Source organism: Panthera leo, chromosome D1 (assembly GCF_018350215.1).
Source record: "Panthera leo isolate Ple1 chromosome D1, P.leo_Ple1_pat1.1, whole genome shotgun sequence".
NCBI classification, from domain to species: Eukaryota; Metazoa; Chordata; class Mammalia; order Carnivora; family Felidae; genus Panthera; species Panthera leo.
Genome location: NC_056688.1, coordinates 114235769 through 114253148, shown reverse-complemented (window position 1 = coordinate 114253148; position 17380 = coordinate 114235769). Strand labels below are relative to the sequence as shown.

Genomic DNA, 17380 nt, shown 5'->3' with positions numbered 1-17380 from the left:
GTCTCCTGTGTACGCCATGGGGATTTGCTCCACAAGACGAGAGGCGCCTCCAGATCCTTCCAAAAAAATCTTCTCTTCTGTTTTGGCTTTTGCCGAGAGGAAGGAGGCGTCTGTCGGTCATGCGTACAACCTCCTCCGAGTGCCCTCCGCAGGACTGAACGCTCTGACCTTACTCATCTTGCCCAGGTATTAACCAAAGGCTGTCCAGCTGCGCCCTCGACTTGTTCTCTAGAGCACACTGTCTCTGACCATGAACCTGCCGTCCTTTGGCTCGGCTAAGTTCCCAAACCATCAAGTGCCAGGTCCTTTTGGTTCAAGAGCTCTGCCTTCCGTCTGACTCTCCTCCCCCGTGTCGCCACGAGCAGCAGAGCAGCAGGAAACGACGCTGCGCAGCTACACTTTGCTTGGAAACCTTCTTGGCTAAACATCCACGCGGACTGCTCCCAAGTCCTGCTTTCCTACAACCGAGGGGCAGAACTCGGCGGAGCTTTCCACGAGGTAATGCTGCACATCCAGCCTCCGTTCCCGCTGACATGGGCCTCGCTGTTCTGGGCCCTCACCGGCAGCGCCCCGCATCCCTGCTTCTGCCGACAGACGCTCGCGCTGGCTCCGGGCAGTCCTCAAGGTGAACTCACCAGGATTCCTCCGTGGCGCCCCTCATTTACTCCTGGGTCTTTGGTAGGGGACACATCAATGTCCGGGCCCCCTCCTACCAATCGTCTTGCTTCAGAAAACCGAGGCTTTTTCTACCGTGCCCCTCAAAATCCTTCCAGCCTCTGCCACTGCCGCACCCCAAGGCCACTTCTAAATTTGATGTGTTTGCTGCAGTAGCACCCCACCCCGGGACCGAAATCTGCATTTATTTCCTGTCCCCGCTGTGGCTGCTTACCACAAACCTAGTGACTTACGTCGCAGCTCTGGAAGACAGAAGTCCAAGATGGTCCCTACCGGACGACAATCCGATGTCAGCACAGCTGCTTCTTTCTGAGGCTCAAGGGGGAGAAAACGTTTTCTTCCTCTTCCAGCTTCTCGAGGTGCTGCACTCTGACTCAGGGCCCTTTCTCTCCCCTTCATCGAGCCTCTCCCTCCACTGATACGGAGTCCTGTGTGGTTTCTCGCTTTCCGGGACAGAGCTAACAACGGGGTGTGGGCGGGTAAGCGAGCGGCCTGTCGGGGCAGAGTGGGGACTCCACTCCCGGTGCGCCCACCGAAAGCTGAGTCCTCAGCACGGAGCCCAGCTGCCCCGGGAGCGCCGCACGCAGCCACTTGCCGTGCGGGCCAAGGAACCAATGCAGAGGCGAGAAGGCTTCCCCGAGGCTTAAGCGGGCCAGGATGTTCTGGCTCTTGCAGCAAAGAGCCAGCCAGCTGGAGGAGAGCACAGGGCACTGCCCTCACCCTCAGGAGGCGTGCAGCCTGCTCCTCATCCTGGCTGCCTGTCCCTTCCTGGGTAGACTTTCTGAGGCCCTGTGCCAGTGCTGTGCCCACGGATCCCACAGCTCTTTCCTGAGTCAGAGCTACACGGACCATGTGTGTCCTGGACAGCTTTCTGCAGATGCAGGTGTCACACACGTACACTCACACGCAGAGACCATGACTCCCACCGTGTACGGGGTGTTGGGGGAAGGAACAGGACAGCCGTCAACAGCCAGAGAAGGCAGTCCCCAGGCCAGATGTCAGGGCACGGCGCCCTCTACTCTCTCCTCTGCCCACACAGTACCTAGACCGACTCCAGGGTTCAGGTACCCCCTCCCCTTCTGCTCCCCAAGTCCGGCCTTGCCCCTGCATTCATCCCACTCCGGAGCTCTCCCCTAAGCTCACCCCTTGGACCACACTGCCAGGCCAGCGCTAGCCCTTGCAGCAGAGCCCCCGGGGCCAGGCTGGCCAGGAAGCCCCCCCCCCCCCCCACTCCAGAGCACACTCTGGGGTCCCTGCCACCTGCACGGGAAGGCACAGCACGAGAGATCAAGCCCCCGCCCCCCCCGGAGACAAGGCATGACCCCCACACCCCCAGCTTCCCGAGGTCCTGCAAGCCCAGGCTGTGGACACAGGTCAGCAGGGGAGCCTGTGGTTGGCCCTGGCAGGAAGAGCCCAGCCTGGGGTGCGCAGAGACCACACGAGGGGGCGGGAGGCAGGCCACCTTCAGTCTGGCACCAGCCCTGGCACTCTCAGCAAGGGTCATCGAGACGCCGAGGATACACACAGGCGCTGACCTGAGAGAATTCTTTTTATTACGACCGACCGAACAGGTGAGCGGAGCAGGGACACCCAGCCTTCCGCCAACAGCCACTTCTCCACACAGGCCGTCCGTCCGCCCAGGCACCTCGGTCCTAGGCCCAGCTAGTCCAGGGGCCCTCGTGGGCAGCAGGGGCAGGAGAGGGGGACATGGCCACAGGGTCAGGGCCCCTGTGGGGCACCCCCAGCCACGCCCACCCTACCCCACCTGCTCTGAGCCGCCAACAGCCAAGATCCAAGCAAGGCCAGGAGAGGGAGGTCTGAGGGGGGGATGGGGCGGAATCTCTAGAATAACCCCACCCTGATGACAAACCAAAGCGAGCCAGAGTCCCTCCTGGGAAGGAGCCCCAGCTCTCACTGGTGTGTTTCTCTCAAAAGAGCAGAGCCCTCAGGGGAGGCGGGGGCAGGCGCCACACGGAAGACCAAGGAAAGGAAAGCCCCACAGGAGAAGGAAACTCAGACCGGCAGTCCCATAAACGCTGTCGAGCGAACGAATGAAATCCGAGGGTCCTTCTTGACAAGCGGCACTCATCCATCCGACAGGACAGCCCCGGCGGGGGCCAGTCCGACGCGCGGCCTGCCGGCGTCCGGGGAGCCCGCGCGCTCGGCGCGCCCGGGCCGGGCAGGGGGGCGGCGTCAGCCTCTCAGACCTCCCGCCGAGCGCGCCCGGGACGTGTGCGCGCACACGCAGGCACACGGACCACCGTCTCTCTGCACACGTGCACGCCTGTCCGGCCGGGGGCTCACCTCTCCTTCACGTGGTTCTGTGCCCCCGCGCCCCCGCCGCCGGCCCCGCCCCCGCCGCCGGCCCCGCCCCCGCCGCGGCCCCCGCCGCCGCCGCCGCCGCCGCTGCACAGCACCTCCGTGAGGTCGTCCATGACGGCGGTGTCTTTGGGGTCGAGCAGGTTGAACTCCCTGGCAAAGAGGATGAAGTGGACGTAGAGTGTGTTCAAGTGTCCGTGCAGCTCGAGGGCCAGGGTCTCCTTGAAGTGGGACCAGTAGATGTGCGCCAGCACGTGGAACAGGTACTTGCAGATCTTCTTCACCAGAGACTCGAAGGAGCTGGGGAATTCCCTGCCTGGGGAGAGAGCCCACGACGTCACGTCACCGGCACTCCGCTCGGTGGGCCACATCCGGCCGAGCTCCCACCAGTCTGGAAGGAGCTGGCTGGGGTGGGGGTGGGGGTGGGGGTACCGGCTGTGCAGGAGCTGTCTGGAGGGCCCCCCCTACCTCCCACCTTCCCCCCATCGGCAGGCGCTCCAGTGACCTGTCGCCCCGGGCCTGGCTCCCGGAGCTGCGTGCCTACTGACGCAGCAGGTGCCTACTGCTCTGTACCGGCTGCCTCTGCATCGAGGGGCCTGCCTCAGGCCACCCTCAGCCTGGCCCTGGCCCTGGGATTACGTGTGCTTCCGTGATGGATGCTCTCGGGGCCCTCGATGGGGCCGGGGCCACGGAGGATGACAGGAACCAAGATGCACGGGACCCTCTGGCATCTCTGTACTGGCCTGGAGCCCCCGCCACAACCACCGCTCCTCGGCTGGCAGGCCCCAAGTAAGGGGGACTGCCATGGCCCCAGCACACGGGGGGGTGGAGGGGGTGGCAGAAGCCACGGGTCCCAGAGCCTGGGGTGGGGATGGGGGTCTCGACCCAGGCCGAGCTGACCCCTTCCAGAGGGCACCTGCCTGGCTTTACAGCCCCAGTCACACGGCTGCCCCCTCCCGATAGGTCTGGCTCTGTGTCCCCTGCCTAGCAGGGAGGGGCACCCAGCACCAGGGGAGGGACGTACCGTATTTCGTGGGGAACACGTCCTCATCAGTCACCAGCTTCTGCACAGAGCTCATGACAAAGTCGACGTACTGGGGAGCGGTGCACTTGACCTTCTTCCCCCGCTCATCGTACCAGTAGTACTGTCTGTGGGGACAGAGAAGGCCAGTCACGGCATCACCACAGACACGCAGGCCCCACCCCCGGCCACAGCCCCCTTGCTAATGGACAGGCCCTGGGAGGAGGCCAGCCCTCGATGGGGAAGGGGACTCGGCCCCGGCTGCCACTCGGCACCAGAGCCACCCACTCGGAGGTGGAAGGTCTGGGCTGTGACCGGGGTGTAAGGTGGCACTCCCCGGTACCTGCAGGGAGGCCAGGCTGCATGAGCGCCTGGTGCCGTGTGCCCCACAAGGCCCAAGAACGTGAACAGGCAGGGGAGCTGGTCAAGACGAAGCCCTCGGAAGCTGGAAAAGCTCCCTGTTTTCCCCCAGGAAGGGAAACTCCTGCAAGGCCCTGCCGTCGGTTAGAACGCCCGCCCTGGCACCCTCCTCACCACAAGGTGGCTCTGCCTCACCCCTCTCTTGTCTGCCCAGGCGTCAGTGCGGGTGCATCGGAGCACCTGAGGACACCCACACAAAGCCCTTTTCTGTGTCAGTCTGGACAGCCTGTGGGGTCCCTGTGCCAGGAAGTGGAGCCCGGCCTCTAGCGGCCAGGCTGAGGCCCAGGTCTGCAGTGAGATCCGGAGGACAAGGCCCAGTGCGTGGGCAGCAGCACAGACACCTGCTCCACCCATTCCCCACCCCCCCCCCGCCCCCCACGTGATGGCAGGTGCACCTGGCCACAGGTGCCGGCATCGGAGAACACAGCTGACCCCAGAAACTGGGAAACAGGTCCCCACAACATGCAGCCCCGAGACACTGGCTCCTGAGGGATGACGAGGACTGCCCCGTCTGGAACCAAGGAAGATGAGATGCTCTGTTTCGGACGTTCCTCTTGTTTGTTTTCATTTTAAATCATCACGCAGGAAAGATGACCTAGTGGCATGTGGTCCCGTGCTCCTCACCCATGCGGACGGCCGGGTGCTTCCCACATGAGCCGGACACAGCTCATGCTGCCCTCCTGCCACGGCCCCTGGTCAGTCCCCCCCCGCACACCAGCGATGTCCCCCGGGGACGCCACATGGCATCCTGAGCTGGGGGGTGACCCGGCCACGTCCGTGCGCACATCTGCAGCCCCTTCCTTCTTACGCTGAGACGTGCTCCTGTGTGGAAGTGCTGGTGTGTCCAGCCACTCACCTGCTCAGGCACCGGCTTGTCCCCGGCTCGGGGCGATGACGGTTCAGGCTGCGACACGCACTCCAGGACAGGTTCCTATGGGAGCACAAGCTCTCACTTGTCTAAGGCGGACACTCGGGACTGGAACTGCCGGGCCCAGGCAAGGGGAAGCGCCCCTTCCGAAGGAGCCGCGAAACCACTCCCGGACTGGCTTCCGTGTCCCTCTGCGGCCCTGCCGCACACAGCGTCGCCAGCGCTGGGCCCGCCAACGTGGGCTGTGACTTCTGAATCCCCATCCACCTGCTGCTTGAGGGGCTCATCTGCTCTCCTGTGTCTTCTCTGCTGGCCTGTGTGTGCAGGCCCGGGCCCACCGGTGACCAGGCTGTTTTCCCACAGACGAGTTGTGAGGCTTCTTCACACGTTCTGGGCCGAGTCCCTTCTTGGGTACGTAGTCTGTGGTTTGTCTTTTCTTCCTTGTGATGGCGTCCTTCTCTGAGCAAAAGCTCTACATGTTGATTATGCTCAATTTGCTGATTCTGTTTCATTAACGACCATGCCTTGTGTCACAGCCAAGAGCTCTTCACCTGATGGTACGTCATGAAGATTTCCTCACTCTCTTTCAAAAGTTTCATAGTTTTACAATTTAGAATCATTTGGAGTTGCTTTTGGCATGGAGTGCCGGGTTTGGGTCAAGATTCACTCCCCCACCCCCCACAGATGACTGTTTTTTTCCAACAGCTTTGGTTGAAAAGACTATCCCTTCTGCACCAAATTTCTTTTGCATCTTTGTCAAGAATCAAAGGCCCACATCTGCGTGGGTCTACGTCTGGACTCGGCTGTCCCCTTGACCTGTGCGTCTGCTCCTCTGCCACACCGTGTGTCTTCGGTGCCGTGGCCTTACAGCGATTACAACTGGGTGGTGGGATCCTTCCGGCCTTCCTGCTCTTTCCCCAAAACCGTTGTCGCTGCGCCAGCGGCTGCGCCCCTCCACGTGTCTCAGCCAGCTCATCGGCAACCACGACGGCTCTGCTGGGGCTCCGACGACAAACGAACAGGGCGGGCTGAGAGAGCTCCCCGTTGGAGCTTGTCAAGCCTCCCGGCCCACAGCGCGGCACGCCTGCCACTGGCGCAGGCCTGTGACCGCGCTCACCGGGACCGGGCACTTTGCAGCGTACACACCCGAGTGTACCCCGAAGCACTTGGCTGTTTCCGGAGCCGTCAGGAAAACTATCATATTTATGCCGTAAGAATTTGTGATGTTTAATATCTGCTGAGTTTATGCTGACACCCCCTTCACTGCTTATATTGATAATCTGCACCTTTCTCTTTGTCAATCTTGCTAAAGGTTTATCAATTTTATTGATCTTTTTAAGAAACTGGCTTCTGGTTTCATCGATTTTCCTGTTTTCAGAAATCACTTTTGATCGTTTCTGTTACTTCCTTTCTTCTGCTCAATTGGGGTTTATTTTGCTCTTCTTTTTCTAGTTTCTTAATATGGGAGCTTAGGGTACTGACTTGAGATCCTTCTCCTAAAGTAAGCGCGTACCCACAACTGTCCCTCTAGGCATGGCTGTAGCTGTGTCCCCTCAAGTCCGGTGCGCTTTCGTTTGTGTTCCGTTTAATACATTTCTAATTCTGAGACTTCCTCTTCGATCCACGGATTATTTAGAAACATGCTAATTTCCAAGTGTTACTCATTCTAGTTTAACCCCATGACATCAGATGACTGACTCAGCACGATTCTGATTCTTTCAAGTTTGCGAAGGGCTGTTTTGTGAGCCAGGATGTGATCTATTTTGGGGACTATTCTGTGTGCGCTTGGGAAGAATGCGCTGCCGAGGGTGAAATGCTCTCCAGTCCATCCAGTCCAGCTGGCTGGCAATGCCAGTGAGTCTGTGACCTCGCTGGCTTACTGTCTACCAGCCCTCTGCCTCCAAGACAGGAGCACTGACGTCCCCTACTCTGATTTTTGTCCGTTTCTCTCAGTTCTGTCCACGTCCTCTAGGGAAACGCTGCTGTCTGGTGCATACACATTCAAGATCGATCCTCCTTGATGAATTGACTCTTTTGTAAATATGCAGACTTCTTCACACCTCATCATTGACTCTGCTCTGAGGCCTACTGTGTCTGGGATTAACAGACACTCCGGCTTTCCTCTCATTAGTGTTTTGCTGATACATCTTCTCTGTGCTTTTAGTTGTGATCTACTGATGTCACTGGAAGTAAAGTGAGTTTCCTGTGAACACTGTTCAGTTGGCTCATTCTCACACAGTGGGGCGTGCGGTTTCGCCTTCCGTGGGGTCAGTCCCTCGCGGTGACCCACCATCCAGAGGCAGACGCTGCTGCTCCCCACGCAGCGGCAGAAGGCAGAGAAGCGACCCAAGGCCACGTCACGATGCCCGCGCCGGCCCCTCACTTCCTCTCCCTACGCAGCCACTTTTTCGTCTCGCACCATCACAAGAAGAATGTGGGTACAAGCTGAGAGACAGAGCGAGCACGTTCACGCAGCTCTCATTGTAAGACACTGTCATGACGGTCCCATTTTATTATCAGGTATTGTTGTTACACTCTGTGCCTCACGCATAAATTACATTTTGTCACAGGCATGTGTGCACACACAGGGGTCGGGCTGGTCTGTAATTTGAGGCCCCCGATGGGGGCCCAGGGGCACGGCCCTTGGGCACAACCTCTGCCTAGTGATCGGCATGTCTGCACCACGGACGCTCACTAGAATTTCTGCTGAGTCTGAATTTAAGTCTGCCATCGTTTGTTTACTGCTCATTCCCTTTGCTTCTCATCGCCCTTGTTTCCTCTTTCGTGCCTTCTTTTGGGTTATGTTTTAGTATTTCCTTTCAGTTCATCTGTTACGAATCTGGCTATGTCATCTACACAACTTCTATAGAGGCTGCTCACAGGAGTATGAACTACATACTCAGTCATGCTTTCTGCGCTGTGCTCTCAGCACAGCGGGCCCCTCCATCTGGCCCATCAGACAGGCGTGGCTTCAGGAGCTCGGAGGGCTGGTCCCCAGCCGCAGCCCCCTTGCCCTGGGACCCCCCGCAGAAACTCCCGTGGAGCAGGTGCGCCGGCTGTGCGCGGGTTGGTCTTCCTCCGTGTGGGGAAGGTCCGTACCTCACCCGAACTCCTGAAGGACGGGTTTGCCCGAAGGACTCTGGGACACCTGCTTTTTCTCACTTTTCTCACTTTTTCTCACCTCCTTTCCTCACTTTAAAAACGTGGCGGAGCCTCCTTGTGGCCCAAGGCTTCTGACAAGAGGCACAGGCACCCGCCAATGTCCCCGCAGGCGCGGTGCCGCGGGCTCTGCTCTGCGAAGGCCTTCTCTTCTCGGCCATTTTGTTATGATGCATCTGCCTGTGGATTCTTTTGTCCTACTTGGACTTCATTCAGCTTCCTGAATTTGTAAGTTTGTGTCGGCCACGCTTGGAAAGCTCCCAGCCGTTATCTCCTCAAATACACCCTCCACCCAGCCCTTTCTCTTCGCCTTCTGAGACTCCAACACTACCCTCTGGTCTCCATCCCTAGGGCAGCAGCAGGGTGCAGACAGGCCGCGGCCCCACTCGGGACCCAGGTGGATGTGCTGATCGGTCCCGAGGTAGCAAGCAGCTCTGTGGGGTGACTGACCTTTGGCAAACCTGCCTTTTTCTCTGAAACTAATTTGGTATCAAACAACCGCTAGGAAGGCACTAGAGCACACCAGGTCCTGTGAGTCTGTAAAAACCCCGTGAAGGAGGCCACAGAAGGTCGAGAAGAATGAAGAGAAGTGGGCTTCACATTCCCCAGATCCCCAGTCTCACACAGCAGCGCCAACATCCGGGCGCAGGCCTGCCCGACACCAAGCCCTACGCCGTCTCAAGGCGTCTCTTCTCAAACACGGTGATGCCAAAGGGCACACGGGGGCAGGGGGGAACGGCTTCCCCACCCGCCCACCCTACCGGTCACCTCTGACGCTGCCTGGTCAGGCCGAGCCAGCAAGCATCCTACTGAGCACACCACACACACAGCTCTCGAGCAGTGTCCTCGCCCGCCTCCAGCACCTGCCGCTGGCGTCACTCTAGCGAGGGCGCTTCCCTCCCACATCGATGTCCTCCTGCCTCAAGCCGACCTGCCCCACCTGCCCCGAGATGCCCTTGCCTGTGGCCAGGGGGGACACATGTAATGCCTGGGCTCCCGTCGGTGGCTCTTTCTGGGTGACAGAACGGAGAGTGTACATCGTCTACATTTGCTCCCATGTGACCCAGCCCTGAGCTGTGACCTGCTGGGGCCACGAGAGCAGGGCCTGGCAGGGCTAGGAGCCAGCTCAGCCTGCCTACGACCGAGCTGGGTCTGTGCCCAGCAGCCTGGCCAGCAGCTCTGCCGGCAGGATGGGCTCAGGACAGCACAGCAAATGTGTGTTCGCCAGCAGGGGCTAGCGGCTCACGTACGCTTGCATCGGCCCCTGACCTGCAGCCCCGGTAACAAAAAGGAGGCGTCAGAAAGGAGCTTCCGCGCTCGTCCTCAGTCCCAACGGCCCTAGGCTGAGCCCCAGCACACCCGGCCTCTTGTTCAAAGCCCCTTCCATCCCTTCTGCCGTCAGGGGGCCAGCCCGCACTGTGCAGGGACCCTCCCGCCCACACCCCAGTCAGAGCTGCTGCAAGTCCAGCGGGGTGCCCCCCTGCTGAGGGCACGAATGTGCACGCGCTTCCGGAAGAGAGTGACCAGCACCCAGGCCCACCGAAAACTCACGGAGAAGGCGTCCCAGCCCCACAAAACCTGCCAGTGAGGAAGGCGCCCAGTCCCTCGCCGTCCCCCGTCACCCCCTCCACACAGAGCAGGGGCTCTCAGGAGAAGCTGTCCTTCGGGGGCCTGGGCGGCCACTGGTTGGGCGGCTGGCCCTTGATTTCAGCTCAGGTCATGATCTCACGGAGCGAGCCCCCCATCAGGCTCTGCACTGAGCACGTAGCCTGCTTAAGATTCTCTCATCCCTATCTCACTTGCGCGCACGATCTCTCTCTTTCTCTCTCTCAAAAAAGAAAAGAGCCATCCTTCAACTGGACCACTAAGTAAAGCAGAGAAGTGCCTGCAGCTTCATGACGCTCTGACATTTCAGGAAACCAAGCCGGGCATGTACTGCGGACACCCCCCTACCACACACTGCCGAGTGCCCCGCCCTGGCTGGGCTCTGCATCTGGTGTCCCTGCCCCACAGCGACAGGAGGTGCAGCCCCGGCCAGGATGTCGTTGAGGAGGACCCCACGCCATCAGGAGACCCTGCACGGGTGCAGTGAGAGGGTCCAGGGTCTGAGCTGCAGCCAGGCAGCGACTCACGTGTTGCACACGGCCATCGTCTGGCATGCCTCTCCTGTGCAAAACTCAGAGATGGTGCTGTACTGCAGGTTGACGTGGTGGAAAAACGTGGTGGCTGTAAGAGAAGAGAAGGGGCAGGCGTGAAACCCACCATCGCGTCCACGAGGAACAGCCTCCTTTCCTTGGACCCTGGGGCAGCCAGCACCTACCGCAGACCAGAGACACATGTCCCAGCGCACAGCACCGGCCCTGGAAGCCGGCCACCAGCCACTGCCGTGCGGGCTCAGGCGTCTGCTTGGACGGTGCCAAGCTGGGCAGACAGGCAGGGGCCATCGAGCTGAGTCCCCCTCTGCTCTGCCTCAGGGGCAGGCACACAATCTGTGAGCCCTGAGCCCTGAGCCCCAGGCCTGCCCAGCAGGTGGAGGTGGAAGCCACCCCCCTGTCCCGTGGGCCACGGCCTTCCCATGACCTGGGCACTGCTGGCCTTGCGGCCGCACTCCCACCCCACAGACGCTCCCCGGCACGGCCAGGACCTGCGCTGGGTCCCTGTGTGGTGGAGACCCCAAGCGCACTGCAGGGCCGGCCACCGGCTGCGGGGAGGCCTGGAGGAGGTGACCACCTGCAGCCGCCATGGCGCCCTTCCCCACCCTGTGCCCACACGCACTGTTGCTGGCCAGCCACTCGTTGAGGTCGATCTCCCGGGGCAGCACCACCAGCTCCTTGAACCCAACGTCAGTGATTCTGGACTTGGCGTACTCCGGCTCCAGGTACATCTTCTTCTCCTCCGCGGCAGGTTTCTTTCCATTGGGCTTTGCTTTAGACTTCCTGCCAGGAAAGAGGGAGCAGAGGGTCACTTCCTGCCAGAGACGAGGGAGCAGAGGGTCACTGCAGACAAATGCCGGCATGGAAGCCACGAGCTGGCCCAGAGACACGAGTGGGGACACGGGCCGCTCTGGGCCCGCTGAAGGAGGTGCGCCGGCCAGGCTAGTCAGGCTCCACCTGCCACGTGTGACCCTGCAGCCATCTGGGCCCCCAGGGCCACCGGGTGGGACCCAGGGAAGAGCGTCCCTGGCCTGGGCCCCGGTCCTTTTGTGCAGATGGTCCAGCGGCCCACTGTTACAGAGCACTGACTGACACGAATGAGGCTCCCCCCTGCACAACCCTGGGCTCCGTCCCAAGCACGCGGTGCAGGTTCCGGGCAGGGGCAGAGGGAAATGTGCTCAAACTACCGCTTTGCACCAAAAGGTTTTCTTTGTTTTGAAAATAGTTCTTTTCCAAAACAACATGCTGTCATACAAAACAGAATAGGTTTGTTATAGCTATTTTTATAGGACTAAATACATTTTTTTGAAAGGTCTTTGTTTTTATTCAAATCCAATGAGCATCAGTAGCTAAGCCCCACGAACCAAAAGTTCTTGGTGCTGAGGGGGCCCCTCCTTGGTGGGGGAGTCCTTAGCCTCAGAACCAGCCTCCCACCAGCTGCCCCAGAGGCCGGAGCCAGGGTCGTGGTGTGTGCGAACTGGGTACACAAATAAGACAGGACGTCCTCACGAGAGACACGTGACCAACACAGTGGCCCAGGGTGGGTTTGTCAGAAGTCACTGAATCTGTCACACTGGAGCCCACACTGGGCAAACACGCCTCAGGGCAGAGGACCCCGGGGAGGGCCACGTGCAGACACGGCCCTTCCCCCTTCCGGGCAGCAACCACCCAATGTGGAGGGGGCAGGGGGGCCTCCCGCCATCTAGCGGTCAGCTCAGAGCGACACTGCAATCCTCCTGCACCTGTAGGAAATGCCCAATTCTTGAATTGGGCTCCTGGGGGAAAGTTTGAGAAACTGAAGGGAAATGCTTAAAAGCACGAATGAGTCGCTTGACTCTTAATTGAACCGAATTCTTTAACGGCAAACACTGTGACCCACGGAAGACAGACTGCTCGTCATGAAGTCTTATTGACCAGAAAAGGCCACCGTGGCCATCAACTCTCAAGGAGGGATCATCCCCGTCCCCGGAGCGGCCACGGGCCTGAGGGCCAGAACCCCAGGGGACGCAAGCCCATCCACCTCCTGCTCTGTGGGGGTGAGGGGCCGGAGTGGGCACGTGCCCGCCCCGGCAAACCAGCAGGCGCTCCTGTCAGGATGGCCATGAGCCCACTGCACCAAGGGCCACCCTCCTCCACCTGGCCCCCTGCAAACTCTGGGGGGCTGTGGTCGCCGTGCTGGCTGGGCCGCAGAGGTGGGGGGGCAGGCGGGCAGGGCCTGGACTTGGGGCCCAGCATACGCGCACCCAGGCCGCACCCGCTCACACCCTCAAGGGCTGTGGTGCCGGCGGAAGGAGCGGCAGACCGGCTCACTGCGCCGTGGGCCTCGGCAGGGGCATGGCCTCGTGGTGGCGGAGCTGAACACTGCCGTCCCGACGGCTCGGGGCACTCAGCTCCCTGTGCATCCCTCCCCCTGCCAGCCCTGCTAGGAGCAGGGGTGAAAGGTCTCTGCAGCTCCCTGACCTTGTCCTTTTCTACTTGTTTTGAAAAGTCGCTGGTGGTTTATTTAAGAGAAACAGGAAGGAAATATGTTCCCCGAATGCCAGGGAGATGTTTTCCCTCAGCTTCTCAGCAAATCTTCTCCTTAAAAGGCGACGTGTGTTCAGCCTCCTGGTGCACCACTGGGAGTGGCCAATGCCACGCAGGGCCACAGCGTCCTGGGGACAGGGCGGGACAGACCCCCCCCCCCGCCCCCCCCGACCGGAGCTCCGAGCCCTGCCTGAGCAGGCCAAGGCTGGAGCACAGGCGTGAAGGTCTCTGTCTCTCTCCCACACACACACTTGCAGTGAGCACTTCAGGGGTCCCTGCCCAGGGGACTGTGCGGTGGGGCTGTTCACTGGGGACAAGTGTGGACATGCGCTTCACAGGGCCCTGTGGTCCCCTGGCCTGGGAGAGCGAGGCTCCCACCCTTCCCCAGAATGTGTCGAGGGAGACCGGGTCCTGGAGGGTTCAGGGAGCCCAGGAGCTCTGCTGCTGCCCTCAGGTGCCCCGGCAGGTCGTGGGAAGGGCCGTTTCACTCCCTGCCCCCTGCCCTTCTCCTGACCCTCGTCTCTGCTACTGAGTCACATGCCACCCTGTCAGAAAGCCTTGCGTCGCCTGGAAGATCTCCTGTGCCCAGAGTGCCAGGCACGAGGGTCCAGCCCACGGGAGGCACTTCAACCCGTGCAGCTCTGCTCCGACCACCCCCACCCCCACCACCGAACATCCACCTGCTGGGCACATTGTCCACCCTGCGTCTAGGCCCCATCTGACCCCAACCCCTCACCTGTGCTCTACGTGCACACCTGCCCGCACCTCACTCTGACTCACCCGGCTACGACCACAGATGCCGGGCCTTGATCCCCGGGTCTAGAGGGTCCTACGATCACACGTGTAGGGATGGGGCAAGAGCCAGTTGTCTGAGCACCTCCCTGCCCTGCCATTTAGGAGCCATGTCACCAAGTGACTCGAGGACCACGCATCAGAAGCAGACATGCGAGGAGCAGCAGGAACCGGTGTGGTGCAGGAAGTCGTTGGGGTCACACACAGGCCCGCTCGCGGACACTGCCTTAGGAAGGGTGTGGCGCCCTCATGCTGGCGAGTCCATTTCTAGGGGAGCCTGGGAGCCCCTGTGGGCCGAGTCGCGGAGGGCCAGGCAGGCAGCCCCGGGAGGATGTGGGCTGCGACCCGCGTGGTCAGAAGGCCTCGGCCTCCTCGCCCTTCTCACCTGCTGCTGTCTGAACCTGTTCTCCTGCAACAAACAGGCAGACGCAGAGCAGGCCCGCCAAGCTCCACCTCTCCAAGCCGGTTCCCCCTGGTCTCACTGTCCTCACCACCCAGGGCTGGCCTGGGACCTCTGGACCGAGTCCTCTTCCCCTCAGTCCCACGAGCAGACAGTAGGCAATGGGCTCTGACCCAAAGGGCGCAGCACGAAGGCACAAGCGTGTCTGGGGCTCGTCTGGGGACCCGCAGGGCCTCCGTGCCGGCAGGGCCCACAAGCCCAGCCACGACAGGTCCCTCCCGCCCCAAGTTGTGTCCCGTCCACTGCCAAGACACTTGGCCCCTCTGGCCAACAAGTGGCCCTGACCCAGCCCCACTCCTCTGCCGCCAACAGCAGCAGGCGCAAGATTTCAGAAAACACCTCGTGGCCTTCGAGGTAGAACAGGCTGCTATATGCGACACCGTGCTGGTACCTGTCCTCTGTCCCTATGGCCACATCGGTGGAGAAAACGAGACCCTGTGCTCCCCGCCCCACGGGCACTGGGCTCTGGAGCCGGCTCTGTCTGGCCAAGGCCCAGGGGTCTGCCCAGGGACCACACGGCTGGGTTCCTCCTCTCTGGCTCTCCCCGCTACTGCTCGCTGGGACGCCCACAGCTACCGTGAAAGTCTGAGGCCCTGGCACGGAGCTGCACTGAAGGGACCAGAAGGCGGACACAGGCTTCGGCTCGCCACAGGGCCTGCCGGGACCTCGGGAAGAGTATGGCCACAGGCATAGGCGGAGAGCCCCCGACGGAACCCTGCACGTTGCTCCGGGTCTAGCGGCTGCGCTCCGAGGCTGGTCATCCACTGGGGGGGGGCCCAGGCCCTACGGAGAACGTCTTCCCGGTGTCTCCTCACCCCAGTGGGTGCCTGCCCGCCAGCCTCACCGTGCACCCTCCACTACTCCTGGCACCTGTGGAGTGTCCTGGGATGACCTGTCCCGCCTCTGCAGGAGTCCCCATACCCCACACATGTCCCTCTGCCCACATGCTGGGCCTAACACACTTCCTGTCCAATGTCACACCACTGGTGCCACCAGGAAGGCTCCCGAGGTTGTCATTGCCATAGCCTGGCAATGACACGTAATCCATCCATGTGGTGATGCCTGCCCAACAGGCTGGGAGGCATCTGTCAGCCACAGGAGAGGGGTCTGCCCTAGGGACACAGACACACCGTGAGGAATCCCCAGCTGCCCAAGAACACCCGGGGACGGGCTGGATTTGAGGGGACACTGGGTGTCCCATGCCAATGCGACCAGCAGTCAGCTCAACAACGCACAGGGCTGGCCCCCACGGGCAGACGCGGTAATGCCCTGGCTGGCCCGGCCACACCCGAAAGGAGCAACAAGCAGCTGTGAGGTTTGAACACGGGAGGCCTCCTCAAGCCCTCAGCCATGCTGGGGCAAGGGGCCGGTGGTCCCCGGGCACAGAGCAGCGCCTGGCGAGCGGACAGAGCCAGGGGAAGAAGGGCAGGACGGGGGGAGACCCCTTCTTTCCTCAGAGTCCTGCTCAGCCTCCTGTCCCCCAGTCTGGCCCCCGAAGTGCTCACTGGACGCTGGTACCCTGAGACGGCTAAGGATGTGGCTGGGAGGAGGCAGGGCAGGTGTAGGAAGGGACCCCCGTGGGAAGTCAAGGGAAGCATGGAGACCCCGGAGGAGGGGGCACGCTGACCGAGGCAGCCTCCCGGGATGCAGGCCAAAGGTCTGGGGGTGGGGGAGCAGGATCACGAGGAACCTGCGGGTGTGTGAACGGTGGGCCTGCGGCGTGTAGAGGCCCCCAGGAAGTGCTGCACGGACACAGACGGTGCCGACGGCGGTCTGGGAAAGCAGGGGTGCATGGAGAGAGCAGCACAAGTGGACGCTGACCGCCCTGGGCCCAGCCCACCGCCCCCCACGGCAGCCTCGTGCAGGAGGGAGGCACACGGGCTCAGAGGCTCAGCTCCCGGGCGCAGGCTTGACAGACGCCGCCACCTGGGGTGGCACGCTGGGGGAAGCAAGGGCGGCCTCCGGGCCGAGGGCACAGGAACGCACCGACCTCCTTCCTGGGACGGCGGTGAGGGCGCAGGCTCGGCAGGGACGTCGCTGACGGCCCTGTCACCCCACACGGCCAGGGCACACACGGGCCCGCGACCAGGGCCAGACACACAGGGGACCTTCCTCCCACAAGCCCCTCAACCCCGGGACAGCGAAAGCACTGGGGCTCGGCAGCACTGCCTACCCTCAAGACTGTGACGTGGCGGGCCTGGCGTGGGGCCCGAAAACCACCGTGACGTGTGGAGACGCCCCTCCTGGATCGCGTCCTTGCTGGTCTTCACTGGCCCTGGGGCCCCTGTAACCCCCTTCCTGTCACCGAGCCTTGGAAACCAAAAGCTGGGAAGACCCAGCTTGGGATGGGACCCCCACTGAGTCCCCACAGGCCACGGCCAGCCTGAGGCTGCCGAGAGGGACCCGCAGGGCGTCTCCCTCCTCCGTTTAACTGCCCGGCGGTCCGCACCCCCGAACAGAGCAAGCTTTCACGAGCCTTCGTATCCCCTAAGGAACAAGAGACCCACTGAGAGGGGAAAAGCCACGGCAGACTGAGAAAAGCACGCAGACACCCCGGACCGAGCGTCCACGCCACGTGCGCCAGGTGCCCCTGAGTGCTGTCTGAGCCACGGTGTGGCCACTGCTAAGAGTTCAGCGTTAACTCTTGCTACTCTGTGAAGTGAGTGCTCTTCCCCTAATCTGGCTGAGTCGTCACCTCTACTGTGAGGTCCTCCCAGACCCCCCCCCACCCCCCCCGTGAGAATGGCTCGGCCTCCAGTCTGCCACAAGTGCACGCAGACTCAGCAGAGTCGGGGTCTTGCCTCTTGTCTTCTGTGGAGCCCACCTCAGCATTCGGCCCTCACCATGGCACGCACGTGGGCACCCGCGTGGTCCCTGCACGAGGCCAGGGACGGGCGCTGCTCCGGGTCTGAGCCAAACTTCTGGAGGAGAGCACCCACAACCTGGCCACGTTTCCAAATCTCACACCTTAATGTGACAGAAGGACA

At 61.7% G+C, this 17380-nt stretch overlaps 1 protein-coding gene across 5 annotated transcripts in view; it reads right to left on the bottom strand.

Annotated features, from left to right (window-relative positions):
- Positions 1–2211: 2211 nt before the first annotated feature.
- The window catches only part of MOB2 (MOB kinase activator 2), a 75109-nt gene continuing 59940 nt past the window's right edge, over positions 2212–17380 (bottom strand). For all 5 annotated transcript variants that reach the window (XM_042907071.1, XM_042907073.1, XM_042907072.1 and 2 more), the window contains exons 2-5: positions 11238–11398; positions 10595–10688; positions 4019–4143; positions 2212–3310 (exon numbers count right to left, since the gene is read on the bottom strand). In XM_042907071.1, the coding sequence (XP_042763005.1) occupies positions 2976–3310; positions 4019–4143; positions 10595–10688; positions 11238–11398 (715 nt within the window). In that variant the 3' untranslated portion in view covers positions 2212–2975. The remainder of the gene's footprint in view (positions 3311–4018; positions 4144–10594; positions 10689–11237; positions 11399–17380) is intronic.